The sequence below is a fragment of the Schistocerca gregaria genome, chromosome 3, assembly GCF_023897955.1.
Source record: "Schistocerca gregaria isolate iqSchGreg1 chromosome 3, iqSchGreg1.2, whole genome shotgun sequence".
Taxonomy (NCBI): Eukaryota; Metazoa; Arthropoda; class Insecta; order Orthoptera; family Acrididae; genus Schistocerca; species Schistocerca gregaria.
The window spans coordinates 767,041,036-767,063,180 of record NC_064922.1 but is presented as its reverse complement, the minus strand read 5'-3'; the positions used below and the strand labels follow the sequence as shown (position 1 = coordinate 767,063,180).

General features: G+C 42.6%; 1 protein-coding gene across 1 annotated transcript in view; it reads right to left on the bottom strand.

Moving 5' to 3' along the window:
* The window catches only part of LOC126354018 (ATP-dependent translocase ABCB1-like), a 242,263-nt gene that overhangs the window by 200,651 nt on the left and 19,467 nt on the right, over positions 1–22,145 (bottom strand). The window contains exons 2-5 of the mRNA XM_050003341.1: positions 20,230–20,318; positions 8,011–8,127; positions 7,808–7,874; positions 3,393–3,695 (exon numbers count right to left, since the gene is read on the bottom strand). Coding sequence (XP_049859298.1) covers positions 3,393–3,695; positions 7,808–7,874; positions 8,011–8,127; positions 20,230–20,249 — 507 coding nt within the window. The 5' untranslated portion in view covers positions 20,250–20,318. The remainder of the gene's footprint in view (positions 1–3,392; positions 3,696–7,807; positions 7,875–8,010; positions 8,128–20,229; positions 20,319–22,145) is intronic.

Here is a 22,145-nt window from a genome sequence, read left to right as displayed (position 1 = left end):
AATCACCTAAAACTTGCACTGCAAATGTTGTGGAAATGGAAAGTGCCATTGATGTGCGGTTTCCACAGAACGGATTGGCAGTCAGGGGCTCTTATTGTTAGCCAATAAACAGATTGCTTTAACACTTAGGAAGTGTATTTCTGTGCAAACGTATACTTTTTAACAATGCCTATTCACATAAACAGACTTAAGGTAGGATAAATTAGAATCTCAGTGATGTTTGTTGCAAATTTTAGAAAGAATAATTTACGAGATGCCGTATTTTGAAAAGTTTCCACACAGGCACTTGTTTGTACCATTTAACCTATGTAGTTGCTAGGCACGATGTTGTTATGTTTGCTTACAGTGTGATTGTGTGTTCCCTGAATGTATTACGACTTGCTAGTCATTTGTGTGAACAGTCCAAGCTGTAGGTCGTGAATGGACCATGGGATTTACCCATGCAGTAAAAAGCCGACATACCCATGGTATGTGGAGAGCTTTGGAAGAATGTACTTCGTTCTTGTATGGCGTATGCGGCAAGATATCCTAACAGACGTCACCAGTCTTGGCAATTATTTCTCAACCTCTGCAACCATTTACGTGAAAGCGGTGGTGTAACACTTAAAAACGCAACAGGAAAAACCATTGACGGCTGAAGGAAGTAGAATTTAGTGCTCTTGCAGTTGATATGCACTTTAGCTTTCTCACAATCGCACGAGGAAGCAAGTGGCCTGTGTCAAGACGGGTGTCCTATGCATTCTCCATCGAGATAGATTCCATCTCTATCACATCTCTCTCCATGGAAACAATTATGAGAACCATGTTAACTTCCGTACATGGGGATAGAGACGGGATATTCCAGACGTATCATGTGATCTACCTTGTTTAATGATGAAGCCACACTTACTAGTCATGGGCATGTAAACCACTCAAACATGCACTATTGTCTGTTGACAATCCCTGCTGGCTTTTTTAAGGTGCAACGCCACCGTCCATCGAGTCTAAATGTGTGATAATCTTCCATGGATACTAGAAGACGTTCCTCTGCAGACTATCAGGAACATGTGGTACTAACATGATGGGTGACCAATCCATAGTGCACGAAGTACTATAGGATGCCTTCATGAATTGTTTCCAAATCGTTGGATTGGACGCAGACGACCTGTACGTTGGCCGGCCGGTTCCCCGGATCTGATGCGTGTAGGCTTTTCTCTAAGGACATGCCAACTACACCCGATGATATGTAACGACGTATTACTACAGCCTGCTCGGACATCGCCACTAAAAAATACTAGCACGTGTGTAGCATTCGTTCCAGGTGAGACTGGAAGCGGTGATCATTTTGAACACAACCTGTGATGGACAATTGCCCTGTTAATCGTCAGAATCAGCATAACTAGTGTATGCATTTATATTGTTCTATAGTGTGTGCTACCACAGGTATTGTACGAGTGTCGGAGTGGGAACTTTTCGAAAATGTTCTAATTTACCCAACATTTAGTTTGTTAATGTCAATAGGCATTGTCACATTTAAGAAGCATATGTTTGCACAAAAAATACGCTTTCCAAGTGTTTTTACAATCTGTTGGTTGGTTAACAATACGAGTCTCTGGCTACTAGTCCATTCTGTGAAAACTGCATATCAATAGTACTTTTCATTTCATCAATATCTGTAGTGCAAGTTTCAGGTGATTTACCCTGCATACACGGAAGTATAGAAGGTCCAAAAAGTTCTGAGACTAATTTTATTTCTGGCGCACAAGCAACGCCAGCGCAGTAACTACGGTGGCAGCTGTAAACACAGATACATTCCACCAACTGGTTGTGAGCACACAGTATAGCCGTAGACGTTCGACGTTGATGTGTCACAAATGACAGTGGAGCAAATCGAGTATGCAAACATTCTTCAGAACGATTGGGAGAAGAGAAAAGTGCGTGCAGAATTTGTCCCGGATGTCTTGACTTCCATCAAGGCACACTACTCGTGGACGCCTACAGTTCGTTTATGAAACAAATCATCACGGGTCACCGTACTAGGTTTTATCAACAGGCACCTTCCACAGAACGGCAAGATGAAGAAATTCACATCAAGGGTCTGTACTTTGATGACATAACCAACATTCAAGCCAATGTGACTGAACACCATCACGATGTAAGACTTCTCTGACAGTTTCAAATAGTCGTACAAACGTTTGGTGCGTTGTACTCAAGTGGACAAACACAGTGTAGAATGCGTGAAGCATCAAACCTCCATCTTTACTTGTTTCTGTTAATCCAGTCTCGAAACTTTTGGACTGAAGGAGAATAGAAAGCAAGTTCTTCTCATTTAAGACCGTGCCTTATAAGAGATGTGTATTACGTAATAAACAAGCATATACATTAACTTCCTCCTAGAAACTGCACACAGCACTCATCTCGAAACACTGCTGCTGTTCGCTTGTCCGATATTGGAAGTAAATTATGAATTGAAAAATCAGTACTGAAGTTTTGCATCCAGAATAATGCAGAGCTTAATGATTTATTTTAAAATTTATGATGTGTGTGAGGATAATTTAGTCATGAATAGATCGTGCACATCACGATTAGATCACAACTCGCCTTTTAGCATAAGAAATACAGCATAACCCAGAACCTCAGATTCAGACGATAGTAGAAGATAGCGAATTGGCTAATTTGCAATAATGATCTAATAAATGAATATTTGATTTGCTTTTAAGGTAAACAACTAAACTTTGTGGCAACAATTTAAAGTGATGACCACCAACGTCATTGTATGCATCACGATGGTGGATATCTCTTTCTCCACACTCTCTGAAACAACCATGTTGTCTGTTACAGAATGAGAAAGAGAGGTGGGACTCTACCAACCAATTCCTCTTGTGTCCTTGTGTTCAAAAACTTCATGTAATCCAGTTCACCGTTCTCCTAAGTTCGGTATTGTTTTTAAAGGTCTTGCCAGTAACGTCGATGAAGAAAGATAAGCACTTCAGAAAATCTTGCATAGCACGCACTACTCGTTCCAGAGTTTGTATCACTCAAAATATTGGTTTCCAAGGATTGGTCACTACTCTCAAAATAGTGCTTCACACCGTAGGTGCACTTTTCATAGTTATTACGGCTGAGTGCAAAAAGTCAAAGTGTCTCCTCCCTCAACTCAGATTTTGGTCATCTATCATCCATTTAACTCTGACGCTGTAGGTTCAGAAACCTGTATATTCTTCAGAAATAAATTGATTTCAATTCACTCATCTTGCTTGGATTGTAAAAGCAGACTCAAAGTGTGAGTATTCTAGTCTTGTTGCAGCAAGTGAAGCAACGCAAACTTTGGAAGACATGAGATGTCAAAAGCGAAGACTGTATTTCAAGAGCTTTTCCTTGATGAGAGGTCTTACATCTCTCTAGATACGTACCTGTCTGCTTGAAACGCGTTTGAAGATGAAGGTGGAGACGTAGCTGAGGGAGAAGTTTGCGATGCCCAGGACTGCGCTGTATATGGCGTAGTGCCTGATTCCTTGCAGGAAGACGTTCACCTCCTGGTCCGACAGCGTCACGTTGGCCATCGACGCGTTGACTGTGGCCGTGCCGAAGTCCACCATGACCTTAGTGAGGTCGCCGAGCAGCCAGTGGCCGGCAGGTTGGGTGACGCCCGATCCCAGCCCCGCCACCATCCCGGCAAACAGCAGCAGTTGCTCCCAGGTCGACGAGAAGCGGAACTGGAAGGCAAACAGTGGTCATCTCAGCAAGTGAAAATTGAAATGTTCTTCAGCTCCGTCTGTATCGGTCCCTGGAGATGAGTTTAGACTACTAACTTTTCGCTCAACGAGTTATAAATAATCATTATTCTTCCAATTCACAAGTAACGGGAAGGGTCAAAACGGAAGTACACTCTGCGATGTACTTCATGGTGATGTACAGTGCGTAAATATAGATCTAGATGTAGATTCGTGGTCAACTGGAGGGGGGAGGGGGGGGGGGAGGTGGCGAGACAATAGTAACCAATACTGTACCTGTGCCTGTACAATTTGAAATTTTCCCGGCGAATCAACTGTTCAAAAAGATTTCAGGCTTCAGCCGGTCGTCGTAAATTTCATTGCACGAAATTTCTGCTGGACAACTGCCAGTCATCTTCAGGTGAGGCGAAAGAGGACTGATGAAGACGTTCCCCGCTCCGTCTTATGTAGTGCGCTGATAGTACTACCGCACATGGGTTGCAGTCGTGGAGACAGAAGGGCCACACCGCCAGCGGCAGCGCCCTCGCTGGTGGAACTGCAGTACTCAGCTGCCGTCGGTATTGTCGCTGGCCGCAGCTATCGAAGTCCTCTGGCGTCTTCGTCTCGAGCAGATTTCGGAGATGACGGGATTCCATGCGTTGTTCAATTGGTAACCACTGTCACGGTTCATTAGATTTCCCACAATGGGTATTTCAACTGATTTTTTGATAATGGAGTCCCAAAAAGTTTTTGTAGTGGCCAAAATCGAAGTTTTGTCGTACTCCATTAAATGTCCGTTAGAAATACAATGTTCCGCAACTGCAGACTTACTGTGTTGCAGTAGGCGAGTGCAACGTTGATCTTCTGTGCAACGCTCTTCCACTGTACGTGTTGTCTGTCCTATATAGGCCATACAACACTGACTCAGTATTTTGTAGATTCCCGCCTTCCGCAGTAATAAATCATCCTTCACCGATCCCAGCAAATCCGAAATCTTAGAAGGTGGACGAAAATCCACTTACACATTAAAATGGTGCTGGCGCGTCCTCCTCTTTATCCACTTTCCGGTTTCTGTCTCTAGTTGAGAAGGCCCTGTTTATTTGCCGGGTCGAGTACCCATTGTCTCTGAACACAGTCCTCAAATGTGCCAGTTCCTTAGGCAAATTCTCTACATCCAACTCTGTGTGTGCCCTGTGTACAAGGGTTTTAAGTACACTCATGGTCTGTGATGGGTGATGGCAACTTGAGGGATGTAAACACAAATCGGTGTGAGGAGGCTTGCGATAGACAGAATGTACCACAGTGCCGTCACTCTTCCGTTTAACCAGAACATCCACCTGAAGATGGCTGGGAGTTGTCCAGCCGAAATATCGTGCAATGAGGCTTACGACGACCGGCTGCAAGCCCGAAATCTTTTTGAAAAATATTGTACGTGTCCATAACCTACGAGAAGAAAGAGGGAAAAGCCACTGCAAGAGAATTTCTTGACGCCGCGAGAGTGACAAGAAGCTGTCGCCTGAATCGATAAATTGTTATAGATCCTATACAACGACATCGGGGTACAAATTCGCCAACACCACATGAGAGGCTGGGTATCTGTTGTCAGTAGGCAAATTGACACACAGCTATTCCTTATGGTCGAAGAAAGCAGAGATACTTTAATAAACCCCCCTACGTGTACCGTTTCGTTTACAGTCTTTCTCTAGTGAGCAGAACCACGTTCCCTAGTTTCTAACTTACTTGCCTTGCGTTGGAGTAACCATACTTTTCTTGAGACTAAATCGTAAGCCACGTGTGTTCTTTGTGTTCAGACCGGCCTACGCTGATGAGGCAAAATATTATGAGGATATTTTATTTAGTTATCTATACCTGAGGTGACAAAGTCATGGGATACTTCCCGCTATCCTGTCGGACTTCCTTTTGTCCGGCGGCATAGTGCAGCAATTCGACGTCTCATGGGTTCAAGAAGAGTTTAGAAATCACCTGCCAATACCGAGTCAAGCTGCCTCTACAGCCGAACATGAAGTCCGTGAATGGCTGCAAATGGCCCCAAGTAGCTAAACATAATCATTTTCAGTCAATGGTCGGTGCAGTTGTATCAGAAGAGCCAGTCTGTCGCATGTAAACACAGCCCACACCATTATGGAGTCACCACCAGCTCGCAGAGTGCCTTGCTGACAACTTGGATCCATGGGTCCGTCGGAACTGCGCCACACTCGAACTCTACCGGCAGCTCTTACTCTACCGGCAGCTCTTACCAACTGAAGTCGGGGTTTTTCAGTAGTTGTCTCGCTCTTTAAGTGAAGACCATCGGCCACTGCGTTGTCTGTACTGGAAGGTAAAACCTCGAATTTGTTATTCTCGGCACACTCTCGTCGCTGTGGATCTCAGAATAATGAATTCCCTAATGATTTCAGGACTGGAATGTCCCACGTGTCTAGCTTCAAGTACTGTTCTGTGTCCAGTCTCTTAATTTCCTTCGTGAGGCCATAATTACGTAGGAAACCTTTTACATGAACCACCTGAGTACAAACGGCAGCTCCGCCAATGCACTGCTTTTTACGCCTTGTGTACGCGATACCACCGACATCTGTATACGTTTATATTGCTATGCCATGACTTTTGTAACCTGAATGTATAATGAGATCTTCAAACCATTACCTGCATCTCTAATGTTCGACAGGAACACAGTTCTAATGGAGCATTCGAAATACTTGTTCGTACAACAGGTCAACATGAAACATGTGGCAGAAGAACATGACAGAGCTGCCTAATAAATGGTTCAGATGGCTCTAAGCACTATGGGAATTAACATCTGAGGTCATCAGTCCCCTAGACTTAGAACTACTTAAGAACATCACACACGTCCATGCCCGAGGCAGGATTCGAATCTGCGACCGTAGCAGCAGCACGGTTCCGGACTGAAGCGCCTAGAACCGCTCGACCACAGCGCTGGCAGCTTTTTAATACATGCACGTCAATTAAGAATGCATGCATTAACGTTGCAGAATGGTGTGAAATGTAACGAGCAAGTAAAGCCGGTAGTAGGAAAGGCGAATGGCCGTCGTCGTTTACCGGGAGAATTTTAGGAAAGTGTTGCTTGTCGATAAAGGAAACTGCACACACAACATTTTCCGAGACATTGTTGAGTGTTCTGGGTCTATGCCAGGTCGGTTTAGCGAAAGACTGAACCAATTCACAGGCGGGCTCCTAGATTTGTTACCGGTACGTTCGATCAACACATGAATATTACAGAAATGCTACGTGAACTGAAACTGATGTCTCTGTAGGGATGAAGAGGTTCTTTTTGCGTAACATTGTTGAAAAAGTTTAGGAAACGGACATTGGCAGCAGACGGCAAAACGATCCTACTGCCATAAACACACACTTCAGGTGTGAACAGCAACGACACGGTAAATCAGGGCTTGTGCGGAGTCATATAGATTGTCGTTTCGCCGTGCGGAGTGGCGGTGCGGTTTAAGGAGCCATGTCACGGATTGCGCGGCCTCTCCCTCAGGCACGGGTGTGTGTGTTGTTCTTAGCATAAGTTAGTTTACGTAGTGTGTAGGTTTAGGGACCGACGATCTCAGCGGTTTGGTCCCTTAGGAATTCACACACACACACACACACACACACACACACATGCACTGTCGTTTCCCTCTCGTTCCATTTGCGTTTGGGAAAGGCATGTGTAGCAGTAGTGCAAGCTGCCCTCCGCCATGCACTATATAGTGGCTAGCAGAGTATATTCGTAGAAGTAAGTACCAAAATTTTGGTGCATGTATGACTAATTGTGAACGTGACGGGTCTTGTGTCTAATAAAGTACTACCCCACAGACCACTTTTCGAGACAGGTGAACAGTATCATTCCAATGAAGACAATAAAATATGAGGAAAAACGAATGGAATTTGCCACTCTTAGCTGTTTCGTGTTTCTAAGACCGAAAATCTTTGAAAGAATTATTTTCCCTGTTTGCGTTTTGATGTAATGGAATGTTCTAGAAGATAAAACAACCAGCTACCGTGAATTACCTACTATCATCAGATTTGTAATGGTAATGTAATATCGTTCAGCAACATGCTGCTAGACAACTCTCATAAAAACGGAAACTTACCAGTTTTAAGAAAGGAACGGGTGGTGGAGGTTCTTCAGCTTGTTGCTCTTTTGAGTTCGTTGACTCCCTGAAACAATGAAGTGGCAATGAGTGAATAAGAAAGGATGTATGTGTAACATTGGTGCCAACATCAAGTTCAGATATCACGAGAAATGTGTTTTTTAAGTTTTTGTTGCCGTAACATGCATCAGACGACGACTTACGTTTCTGTCGATGAGGGAGTTCCATCTTCCCGTTTGTCACCTGCCGACAACATTTCGTCCGTTGCTTTGTTCTTATCGTCTTCGGCTTTACATAACAGAGGCTTCTGACCTTCCAACCTGGAGAAAAGAGTAACAGCAGAGGTCTCTGTAAAATTTTAAATTAATTTATGCAGTACAAAGGACTTTCGTGGCATGATACCTCTACAGTTTTCAGACACTCAATATTTCAGGACATAGAATAGTATGATTCTCAAAACAAAAAATAACACTTCCTTTCCTCTGCAAGCATTCTCTAGTATTATTTAACAAATGAGACTTGAAGATACTCCACAAAGTTGTCGGTGCTTAAGATTTTCTTCCTGCAGCAACATCGCCAGCAGTGGCCATTTCCATATTCGGAAGGAAGCTGCTCTTGTCTTATCAGTCATCCAACTTTGTACATGTACCTTTATTTTCTGAAATTCAATGTAAGATCCGTGGAAGAGTTTACATTTTTTATTACACCAGTAATTAACGTTTATTTCATGTCTCATTAACAGATCGAGTATGCTTCTTTCTTTCTTTGTTTTAATGCCAACGGAGCAAACACTGAAGACACAACAAATATGTAAGAGTCGGGATTAACGCGGTTCTCAGTCAATCCGCTCTAGTGACGCTGTTGCCTTTATACACTCCTGGAAATGGAAAAAAGAACACATTGACACCGGTGTGTCAGACCCACCATACTTGCTCCGGACACTGCGAGAGGGCTGTACAAGCAATGATCACACGCACGGCACAGCGGACACATCAGGAAACGCGGTGTTGGCCGTCAAATGGCGCTAGCTGCGCAGCATTTGTGCACCGCCGCCGTCAGTGTCAGCCAGTTTGCCGTGGCATACGGAGCTCCATCGCGGTCTTTAACACTGGTAGCATGCCGCGACAGCGTGGACGTGAACCGTATGTGCAGTTAACGGACTTTGAGCGAGGGCGTATAGTGGGCATGCGGGAGGCCGGGTGGACGTACCGCCGAATTGCTCAACCAGTGGGGCGTGAGGTCTCCACAGTACATCGATGTTGTCGCCAGTGGTCGGCGAAAGGTGCACGTGCCCGTCGACCTGGGACCGGACCGCAGCGACGCACGGATGCACGCCGAGACCGTAGGATCCTACGCAGTGCCGTAGGGGACCGCACCGCCACTTCCCAGCAAATTAGGGACACTGTTGCTCCTGGGGTATCGGCGAGGACCATTCGCAACCGCCTCCATGAAGCTGGGCTACGGTCCCGCACAGCGTTAGGCCGTCTTCTGCCCACGCCCCAACATCGTGCAGCCCGCCTCCAGTGGTGTCGCGACAGGCGTGAATGGAGGGACGAATGGAGACGTGTCGTCTTCAGCGATGAGAGTCGCTTCTGCCTTGGTGCCAATGATGGTCGTATGCGTGTTTGGCGCCGTGCAGGTGAGCGCCACAATCAGGACTGCATACGACCGAGGCACACAGGGCCAACACCGGGCATCATGGTGTGGGGAGCGATCTCCTACACTGGCCGTACACCTCTGGTGATCGTCGAGGGGACACTGAATAGTGCACGGTACATCCAAACCGTCATCGAACCCATCGTTCTACCATTCCTAGACGGGCAAGGAAACTTGCTGTTCCAACAGGACAATGCACGTCCGCATGTATCCCGTGACACCCAACGTGCTCTAGAAGGTGTAAGTCAACTACCCTGGCCAGCAAGATCTCCGGATCTGTCCCCCATTGAGCATGTTTGGGACTGGATGAAGCGTCGTCTCACGCGGTCTGCACGTCCAGCACGAACGCTGGTCCAACTGAGGCGCCAGGTGGAAATGGCATGGCAAGCCGTTCCAAAGGACTACATCCAGCATCTCTACGATCGTCTCTATGGGAAAATAGCAGCCTGCATTGCTGCGAAAGGTGGATATACACTGTACTAGTGCCGATATTGTGCATGCTCTGTGGCCTGTGTCTATGTGCCTGTGGTTCTGTCAGTGTGATCATGTGATGTATCTGACCCCAGGAATGTGTCAATAAAGTTTCCCCTTCCTGGGACAATGAATTCACGGTGTTCTTATTTCAATTTGCAGGAGTGTACATTTGCTCTTGCGAAGTGTTTACGTAGCTATAATTTTATCCGAGTCGGATAATGGCAGGTATTCATAAACAGAATCGAACGAAACTTCAAGCGTGAAATTTATTCAGTGGTTTGGTTTTTGAAACTGCGTATCATCTTGTAGTGGAGTATACGTTAAAAACAGTGACAGTATACGATAAGAACAGAATCGTTGTAGTAATAGTTAGAAAACAGGGGACACTGTTACCTCACTAAGATGATTGGTAGAGGAAAAGGGATGATATATTTCCTTAACACATTAGAGGCAGAGGGCTAGATAAGTTCAGCAAGAATAGGAAATCAGATCAAACGTGTTCTTGCTGAGGCAACGATTCCGTGAATCTCAATTAACGATTTACGAAAACCACATAAATTATAAATAAGATAAGCTTACTCTACGCCTGAAACCATCTGTTCCAAATTATGAGTTGATTGCGTTCAACAGGGCACCACTTCGTACGGTGTAAACAACACTTGTTACTTTTGTAGAATCTCTTGCAGTGACAACTGACAAATGGGCCGTGCAAGGAATAGAGGACAGCAAAACTTAGGGTGAAAGACTAAACGAAAATACAAACATTCAAGAGAAAATGTTACATGTGAAGGAGAATGAAAGCTTTATGCAATACGAACATAACTTGTAGGATACTACAATTTATTGAGGAGTGGGAAGCAATTAAGTGAATATGAAAGTGCAAAGAAAATAGACATGTAGTTAACGCCTTGTTTGTCACACAGAAATGTTGTGAAGAAAAAATATTAAGTTACTTAAATTATGTATGCACTGACGAAAAAAAGGAACAGCAAAAACTAATTAATGTGGAGTAACGAAATGTTCATGCATTGTTTGTACAGGTGCCGGCCGTCAGTTTGTGGGATGGAGATCCATGCTTGTTGCACTTTGTTGGTCAATACAGGGCGGTTAATGCTGGCTGTGGATGACGCTGGAGTTGTCGTTCGATATTGTGCTCGACTGGGGACTGAGCTGATGATCGAGCAGACCAAGGGAACATATCGGCACTTTATACAGCATGTTGGGTTACAACAGCAGTACGTCTGAGAGCGTTATCCTTTTGGATAACATCCCCTGAAACGGTGTTTATGAATGGCAGCACAACAGGTCGGCACTTTATAGAGCATGTTGGGTTACAACAGCGGTATGTGCAATATCGTTATCGTTTTGGATAGCACTCGCTGAGATGGTGTTTATGATTGGAACAACAGGTCGAATCACCAGACCGACGTAGAGATTTGTCGTCAGGGAACGTGGAATAAGCGCGAGAGTGCGCTTGGTGCCATGCGAAACTGCATCCTAAACCGTAACTCCTTTGCAGGTCCAGCGTGTCTAGAACTCAGACAGGTTGATTGCAGGCCCTGAACTCGGGTCCTTATAACCAACACACGGCCACCACTGACACCGAGACTGAACCAGCTTTTATCAGAAGACACAACAGACGTGCATACTGCTCTCCAATGAACTCCCGCTTGACACCTCTGGAGTCGCAAATTGGGATGGTTTGAAATCAGTGAAACGCACAAGGCGCCTGGTACGGAGTTGTCCTTGAAGTAACCGATTTTTAAGAGTTAGTTGTGCCACTGTGGTGCCAACTACTGCTCACATTGCTGCTGTAGATGCAATACGATCCGCCAGGCCCAGAAGTCGAACACCATTTCGATAAAAGAATAGTTAAAATGACCTGTGGAACTTGTAACTAACTAACTAATTAAGGATGGTCGTCCCTCTCGATAGTGCCTAGAGGAGCCCGGTTTGCCTGCAACTATACGTTCCCGTCACCACTGCAGGCAGCAATCAAGTGCAGTACAGTGGCTACATTCCTGCCAAGTCTTGTTGCAAAATCCATCTCCTCGTAGCCCTATTACACGATCTCATTCAAACTCAATGAGGGGTTAGTAATGGGGGCCTTCGTTACCTCAAAGGCATTCTTCCTTAACGTCAGCTCACCGCGTCCCATCTCAAAGTTAACTAACACTTATGGTCTTATTTTGCTTTCTTTCTTTCTTCATTGTTATTGGAGGTCCCGAAAACGGGGCAGGTTGGCAGCGGATTAAAACCGCTCTTCAGTCAAAGGTTGTATAAACTACATTTGAAGATGGTTAAAATATATGAAAGGTGACAATAACAGATGATTTCGTAAAAAAAAAAAAAAAAAAAAAAAAAAAGTTCAGATGTGTGTGAACCGGCCGGTGTGGCCGTGCGGTTCTAGGCGATACAGTCGCAGGTCGCAGGTTCGAATCCTGCCTCGGGCATGGATGTGTGTGATGTCCTTAGGTTAGTTATGTTTAATTAGTTCTAAGTTCTAGGCGATTGATGACATCAGAAGTTAAGTCGCATAGTGCTCAGAGCCATTTGAACCATTTTTGAACCAAATGTGTGTGAAATCTTATGGGACTTAACTGCTAAGGTCATCTGTCCGTAAGCTTACACACTACTTAACCTAAATTGTCCTAAGGACAAACACACACACCCATGCCCGTGGGAGGACTCGAACCTCCGCCAGGACCAGCCGCACAGTCCATGACTGCCGCGCTTAGATCGGCTAATCCCGCGCGGTGATTTTGTAAAAGTACATGGGTAGACGATATTGACGATTTTTAGATAAAAGCAAGTGACAATAAACGAAGATTTTGTAAAAGACACATAAATGGAAAATACTGACGGTTTTTAATTCTAGTTTGACGATTTTATATTACAGTTAAAATGGGGTCACTGATGAATTTGAATGATGCCATGGTGTACTGATTTGCTCCTTTACAGCGTGTATTTATAGCACACCTGCCATGCATCCTCTTATGCGACTGGCGCGAAATTTGAATAGACATCAAACAGCGTATAAACTTTCGTTTATGTCGCACAACTCCATCTTGGTGTTGTCATTTTTTGCCATCAAAGTGAACAATTGCACATACGTTGTTTTCAAAATGCAGCTTGCCTACAAGTGTTGTTGCTCAAAAAAGGCTCATGGGTGCTACAATATGCCGCGCGGAGTGGCTACGCAGTTTGAGGCGTCCTGTCACGGACTGCGCGGCCCCTCCCGCCAGAGGTTCGAGTCCTCCCTCGGTCATGGACACGAGTGTTGTTCTTAGCATAAATTAGTTTAAGAAGTGTGTAAGTCTAGGGACCGATGATCTCAGCAGTTTGGTCCCTTAGGAATTGACACACATTTGAACATTTTTTTGCTACAATATAAGTACTGCAATGTTGTTTCTGCACCTAAAAAAAGTTTGTATTTTACGCAATTTCATCCGAAATGCCTAAAAAAAGCTGTCATGTCGTACATCACTCACTGGCACAAGAGGTGCTGTTTTCTTCTTCTTCTGGACTTGTTGTTCTCCATTCAATAGCCCAAATCAGTTTTCCTCTTCCCAGAGAAGATACCTACTGTCATACGTAAGAACTTGCCAGCGTGTATAGCTGCTCACTTTCAAGACTTATAAGAAATTTTGATGTACAAGAAAAAACAGCGTCGCAAAATCGGAAGAAAATGCTACCCCGGGAGCTGATGCTCACATAACTTCCCGCAATGTCTGCTAAAGATGCACAGTAGTTAGGTATCACGTATTGATAGCACTCCATGGACGTCATAGCAACGAAATTGTATGTTTCCTTCTGACGCCGATAGTGGGCGCGTGGAACCTGGCGGAGGCAGTGGTATGCGCCTGCTGAGCCGCAGCTCTCCACCAGCTCTGTACTTGGAGCGCCTTCTGTCGCCGCAGTATACGTAGGAAGGCAGGCGACAGCCTCTCAGCGCACTCACGCTCGGGGCCACTGCGCTACGTGTTGCTACGCAGACGCCCGCTAATCGACGCCATAGTTCATGCTGTAGTGCAGAAAGCCATTCCTTGTGGACATTGTGGTAGCTGGACTCTAAATATTGCTGCACTATTTGTAATGCGTCTTCGTTTGTATGGAGAAATACAAGTTCAGTAAATCTTCTGTTTGTTGTGTTACCTTGTTCGCTGATCATTTGTGCTCCCGTGCAGCTTCCCTATGATGAAAGTAGCCTACCTCTCCTTACCGTTGTTTACGAAATTGTATAGAACACTTTTTGCCAGAGACAACAGAAGATCGTTGCGTACGAGATCTTAAACGTTGCCGGCAAGTACCGTTACCCTTCCAAGAACGAAACTCGCAATATGTTACAGAAAACAGTTCGTAGTCTTGATGTTGCTTGCCAAATACAGAGTTAAATAACCAAAATATAAGCATTTCTGTGTTACGTTACTGGCGCTAAAACGTGATCTGAACTTGCTTTACGTTAAAGAAGGAGATTATGTAACATTAGATTAATACGAGAAACACAGGAACTGTAGATCACGTGCAGCATGTTTCCTTGTAGGATCAAGAATCATGTTCAAAGGTGGTGTTACGACGCGAAGCTAAGAAGTATTTGAAGATACGGGCAAGAAAGTGTAAAATAGGATCAGATTCTCAGAACTGTAGGATTAATAGCCTTTGTCGTGACACAGACTTAGTCAAGAGACGAACACATTTTACGTCATTACGACAAAGTGATAAATGTAATTGTGTTGCAGACTCGGAAGAAATAGTAGCAGTAGCAGAAAACACTGCAGTATGATGTTTTATCTACTGGTTCGATTCTCTCTTGCATCCATCCGTATCTGGTGCTAATCTTTTCATCTTTACGTTTCTATCACACCAAAAATCTTGTGTAATGTTTATTGCATATTCTAGTCTTTCTCTGTTCCTAGTGCTATTCTCCTCTACTAGTCCTTCCAGGACCAGGTTTACTATGCCTGGATGCAGTAGCAGATACCCCACTAAACTGTGCCTTCTTCAGGTAAGAGTTTTTCAAAGAATTCTATCCCCTTCAATATTTATTGTTACTCCTTTATTTCTTCCCTTGTCAGTCCATTTAATTTTCAGCGTTCTTTGATAGCACTACAAATAAAATGCTTCCAGCTTCTCCATCACTCGATTCCCTGTAGTTCACGTTTCACTGCAAACAATATTGTACTGTTGTTGACTATCAGTAATTACTTCCTCAGTTTCTTCAATCCCACGTCCGGCCATCCTGATTTAGGTTTTCCGTGATTTCCCTAAATCGCTCCAGGGAAATGCCGGGATGATTTCTTTGAAAGGGCACGGCCGACTTCCTTCCCCGTCCTTCCCTAAACCGATGAGACCGATGACTTCGCAGTTTGGTCTCTTCCTCCAAAACAACCCCAACCCCATCTTTCTCAGTTCCAGGTTTATATTACTCAGTGGTACTAATATATATATTGCTTGAGCAAGTCTATAAAAATCTTACTTCCTCGGTAGAATAACGGAGTAAGCAGTAAGAATAGTAAACATATACTTAAGAACAAAATTATCATTTTGTAAAAGTTCGAGGGCAAGAGAACCTATCTTCTCACTAAGCTGACGCATGGAAAGAAAAGAAGGATATCATTCCCTGAACACCAGTAACTTAAGGGACGGTGCATTATGCTAGAATCTTCCACTACACTGTTGTTCCCAATTCTGAGATTAAGCAAGTTGTTATTTATATTTGTTATGTTATTCACGGCTATATTCTTTGTCTCGTTTATATTTTTAATCCTATTCAGTGTTAAACATCTTGCCCAATATTTTCAGTAAGTTATATAGTGAAACGTCCCCTTAGAAAAATTATACACGACTGTGCTTAAGCTGACACACAATATTTTTAGCGCAACGCAATCTGACTTACAAAAATCCCTACGAAAGAATGGCCCTGACTAACATTAACCTATACGTTTCACAAATCACTTACCTCACAAAAATCTTCGTTACTCAAGCTACTGCAATACAGCGAGCGCCACTACTGCCAGCTAAATAAAAGATTCAAACTACTGAAGGCACTAACTACTGATAGGCATAGTTAGCAAATGAAAGATTTTAATACAGAACAAACACTGTATTTACCTTAATAGTCATAATATATATATCAGTTCGTGACACCAATTCTTACAAATTTCAAAACTCCGCCATCTCCCTCCCCACGTCCACCACTGCTGGCGGCTCACCTCCAACTGTGCAACGCTACGCGCTGTTAGCATCCAGCTGCCGCTGCCCAACACTACAATGGCAGACAACAATTCAAACCAGCCACAGACTGCACACGGCACAGCCAGTGATTTTTCATACAGAGCGCTACGTAGCGTTACCAATAAGAAAACGTAAACAGCCTACTTACAATAGAGCTTCCTTAAATCCGACCACAGGGGCTACATCGCCTAAAAACCTTAAGAATACATTTCTCGAATTTTTGTTCCTTCAGTATCCATACTACTTCTCTGACTAGAAGTGGTACAACAGTAATGATAAATTGCTGCCTTACTTTGCACCGTTCTAAATGCAACCTCGATAGCAAAAGTTTGCGTGAAGAGAAACCAACACTCCACAGAAATTACCAATTGACTTTTGTCCAAGTTTTCATAGCCAAGAGAAGAATTGGATATCGACAATGGTTATCACGTGCTAGAAGTTGTCGATGAGTATGCATGCCTAAGAGGCCCTCCATGAAAAGCAACACTTTGTAACGGAAGGACGCCTCGCAAGTCCCACCCAACCGCTCTTTGAGAATGACAATAGTGAGTATCAGGGCCGACAGCTCACAAGTTGAACAAGGAACTAAAATTGCACTCATCGCAGAAGAAACTGTGGAATTCGTCTTGAGAAAAAAGAGTGAGAATACATATGAAATCACAAGATAAATTGAAACTTATCTGCTTTCTCTTGAGCCACAAACTTAGTAATAATAGAATACCGACTGATAATGACAAATATAATACTGTAATAATAATATAATAATACATTATTGAAAATTTAAAAAAAATAAAAACTGAAAAAGTATCTGGTCAAATGTTTTGTGAAATGATGTTTCTAAAAGTAAGAAGTAGATTAGAAAAACGTATGACATGCCTTTGAATGATTCTCGAAACCATGTGTAGCAAATGTATAGCCTGTTGAGAATTTGAAGTTCAAGTCTGACTCAGAATCTTAGAATTTCAAAGATTACTGGAGGATATTTGCCTCGTTTATTACAATAACCCTACGGTTATGTGGCCTTGGCATACTTTATCATCTGGTATGTTTTAAATGTCAAGCATCAGCAATGAACTTTAAATTCTCAGCAGGCTCCTTATTTGCTGTACATGCTTTTGAGGATATTCGAAGGCGCCTCGAATGTTTCTCTCAACTACTTTTGTTTTTACTACTAAAAGAATCGTTTCATAAAACGTTTAAAGCTTTTCCAAAATTTATTATTCTGAGTTGGGGTTTGTAGATGTTACACAATATTCATTTGTTTCTGTACTTTTTTCTAAATACTGTCTACTGCTCATTACATCTTATATTTTCGAAAGCTTTTTCTGTTTGCACAAATGCTAGGAACGCATTCTGCTCTTAGATTACACTGCCTTCCATCACCAAAAACGCTATGGAAGATTTGCTGATATGGTACTTTTATATTTTTATGAAATCGCGTTAATGATTCTCGAATATTTCAATATATTTTTTCTTTCCTTTGTTATATTATTTTGGAACCAGTTTACAGGCATGACTTGTCAGAGTAATCGTCCTATGGTGTATACAGCAGTGAAAAAAGAAAAGATAAAATTTGATAGAGTGCAATTTAATTTCTTAACAGTTTGGGAGTTTTGTGAATCCGTATTTCAATTAAAGCTTCGTTTTGTCGTCTAATCCAATGAAATTACGTATTAAGTTACCTGAATGTTAACTCCCGAAATGACATTTTGAGTACCAAAAAATCATGTGCAGTTTGTAGGTTGATCAGCAATTCGACAATCACATGTGACACATAGATTCTAGATGATGTTGGCAGACTGAGTCGGTATCACTTTTCAGGGGTAGTCACTGACCAGTATCTTTCATTTCAGCGAAGAATGTGGATAGAAGACAGACTAAAAACAACGCCACATCTTCAATTCGTCGAACACATCCTTCACTATGCATAACACGCCGAGGATTGTACAAAATCTTTTAATTTTTTTCGCGATCTTCATTTTATTGCACGAGAAAAGACGACTTGTGTCAAGATACATCCTAACAATAGGAATACCTACAGGAACAATGCTTATAGGCGGTAGATTGTTGGTCACATTTTTTAAATAATCTGTTTTTTACACACCGTACCATCTCTTTAACTGCTATTTCTTCCCAAAAATCCGCTATGGTCTTGAGGAGACATCTTGCGATATTTCCCAACACACCGGATAAATTATTTCACTCGGTAACTGCTTATGACAAACAGGCAAAATTTTCGGGTACAGGTTGTCGTCAGCAGCATCCCACGCTGTTTATGGCCTTTACTGATCATGCATACATTGCACACTCGTCATAGAAGGATGCTGGATTTTTTTCACAATGGAATGTTTGAAACTGCGGCACAGGCAGTATAGCTCGAGATAGCTTATATTGTGCAACGTACGACAGAAATTATCGCTGTCATTAATACTAATGTTATTCAGAATATTGTCGTACTTCGGGATTCCCTGTAATTCATATTAATCTTCAGCAAATTGAAATTCTTTTTAGTAGGGGACCAGTTCGTACTTCCAGTAAATACTTTTAAATGCGTAACTGAATGTTATATGGAAATAATGGAGTAAGTAGGCTGTTTAGGTAACGCCAAGTAGCGCTATGTATGAAAATCACTGACTGCTGTGTGTAATCTGTGGCTGGTTGGCATTGTTGGAATATTTGCTATTGTAGTGTTAGGTAGTTAGATATGAACAGCGCGTAGCGTTGGGCAGTTGGAGGTGAGCCGCCAGCAGTTGTGGAAGTGGGAAGAGAGATGGAGCGGACGATCTGGACGTGTGTCCGTCAGAAAAAACGAAATTTGTAATGACTTTTGAACACTATTAAGGTAAATACATTGTTTGTTCTTTATCAAAATCTTTCATTTGCTAACTATGTCTATCAGTAGTTAGTGCCTTCAGTAGTTAGAATCTTCTGTTTAGCTGTCTGTATTGGCGCTCGCTGTATTGCAGTACTTCGAGTAACGAAGATTTTTGTAAGTGATTCATGAAAAGTATAGACTGTTGTTAGTCACCGCCATTCTTTTGTAGGGAGTACTGAAAGTCAGATTGCGTTGCGCTAAAAATATTGTCTGTCAGTACAGTTCGAAAATGGTTCAAATAGCTCTGAGCACTATGGGACTTAACATCTGAGGTCATCAGTCCCCTAGAATGTAGAACTACTTAAACCTACCTAACCTAATGACATCACACACATCCATGCCCGAGGCAGGAGTCGAACCTGCGACCGTAGTGGTCGCGCGGTTCCAGACTGAAGCACCTCGAAGCGCTCAGCCACTCCGGCCGGCGTCAGTTTAGTGATGATCAGAAGAAGTAAAGAGAGAAATGTCGAGTACGTTCAGTTTTACTCAGCTGTTTGAAAATGAAATAGCGTAAGGGGTTTACCAGCACTGTAATTCATATATTTTCCACGGGGCTGTTTCAATGGTTTGATATACTAAATTCGGAGTCACTCGAATGCTTCGTTATTTCTCCACATACTATTTTAGAATTCCACGTTCTTAAAACGTTTATTGAATGTGACGCAGCTCTTCACACACCTGAATGTAGAGGTATTAGTAGCATGAAATAAGGAGAATGGGGAGTACGTTAGAAGTTGAAAGTGCTCACAATTTCTTCTACATTTGGAAAATTCAGGTAATATTAACCAGCATGATAAGCCTTTCCTGAACATAGGCTAATATGTAAGGTACGTCTGATCTTTTGAAAATTGTCATCCACTAACTCTTATCACCTAAAAGGTTACTGATCACTGTGTAAACTGCTTATGTTTTTGAATACGCTACTATTAGTAAAGATAGGAGAAGTAAATAGTTTCAGATTTATTTATTATTTCAATGTGATGTCATTTAGAATTAAGACTGATCTGACAATAACATGAAATACAGATGTTACAAATGTGTTAGTCAACGATGCGTGACTGAAATTAGCTAATCCGATGATTAAATAAGCATTACATTACAGCCTACTACGGATTATGTTTAAGTTTATTAAACATCTGGACGCTGTAGATCCTCAAAAGTACAAAGTCATTTAGAAACTCACACTTCCGCCTCTGAAGCCATTTTCGACGATGTTTCTTTTCCTTCAGCCTCTTCGGATGTTCATCGAGGATCAGTCCCGAGCAACCAGAACTGCAACAAGTAAAGATTCCTATAGACAAGTCTTAACTTTCTTCTACCACAAACAATACTACAAGAAGCCTATGGATAGCTTGTGCCCATCGCTAAAATAATAATTAGCTGTTTGGAGGTATTTTCGTAGGAACTGAGCAACAAACAACAAAAAAAGGAAGAGGTACATCTCTTTGTAGTATTTTCTTTCATTATCAAGTGATAAAGTTTACATTGGTGTCATTCTGTATTATCTGTTTGTTGAACATGACATTACTCTGTTTTGTGGCCTCAATGGTCGTGTGTGGGCTATTGATCCACTCATTACCAATATTGGCCCTATAATAAGAACAAGAATATCGAAAAAGACAGATTGCCATTTACCGTAAAGCAGACACGTTAAGTTGCTGACAGGTACAATTAAAAGACACTCACATAAAGCTTTCTGCCACAGCCTTCATCAGCAAAAGAGAAACACACACAGTTCATACGCACAAGCAAGCACACATCATGCACACATGAGTACCACCTCCATCATCTCGGGCTCTTCAGAATTGTGTGGATCATAAGACTCATACATTTTACACATCAGCGTGAATGATTTTAGAAATTTTATTGGAATGTTATCTATCTCTAGTGCCTTATTGGATCTTAAGTCTGCCAAAGCTCTTTTAAATTATTTGCAGTACTGGATCATATTTCTCTTGGGTGTTTGTCGACTCCTACTCCTTCTATCACGTCGTCAGATAAGCCTTACCCCTCAAAGAGGCGTCCGATGTACCCTCTCCATCCATTCACTCTCTCTACTCTGCATTTAACAGTGGAGCTCCTATTGCAGTCTTAATATCACAACCCTTGCCTTTAATTTCACAAAAGGTTGTTTTGATTTTTCGATCTGCTGAATCAGTCCTTCCAACAATCATTTCTCTTTCGATATCTTCACACTTTTCATGCAACCATTTCGCATTAGCTTCCCTGCACTTTCTGTTCATTTAATTCCTAAGAGACTTGTATTTCTGTTTTCCTAAATGTAGATAATCATTTTTGACTTCCTTGCTTCATCAATGAACTGAGGGATATCTTGTGCTATCCGTGGTTCCCTCTCAGTTACCTTCTATGTACCCATGTTTTTTACTCCAGCTACTGTGATTGCTCTTTTTATAGAAGTCCATTCCTCTTCAACTGAACTACCTACTGAGCTACTCGTTATAGCAATATCTATAGCCTCAGAAAAATTCAACCATGTGTCTTCATTCGTTAGTAATTTATCCCTTTCATCTCGCACTGATTCTTCCTAACTCGTCTCTTAAACTTCAGCCTACTCTTAATTACTACTAAATTGTGATCTGAATCTGTAAATGCTCCTGGGTACGCCTTACAATACGGTATCTGATTTCGGAATCTTTGCCTGATCATGATATAATCTAACTGAAATCTTCTCGTATCTCGCGACCTTTTTCGAGTATACCTACATCTCTAGTGATTCTTGATCAGAGTATTTGCTATTACTAACTGAAATTTATTCCACCTCCCCCCTCATTCCTGCTACGATGCCGTTATTCTCCCGTCCCCCGTAAACCTTTCTCCAAATCCTTCCCGCACTACTGCATTTCAGTCCCGAATGACTATTAGATTTTCATCTCTCTTTACGTTAAATATCCTCATATACTCTCTCTATCTCTTCATCCTGAGCCTGTGACGTCCGCATGTGTACCTGAACTTTCGCTGTCGGTGTTGGTTTACTGTCGATTCTGATTAGAGCAACCCTATCACTGAACTGTTCACAGTAACACACTCTCTCTGTCTTACCTTCCTATCCATAACGAATCCTACTCCTGTTATACCATT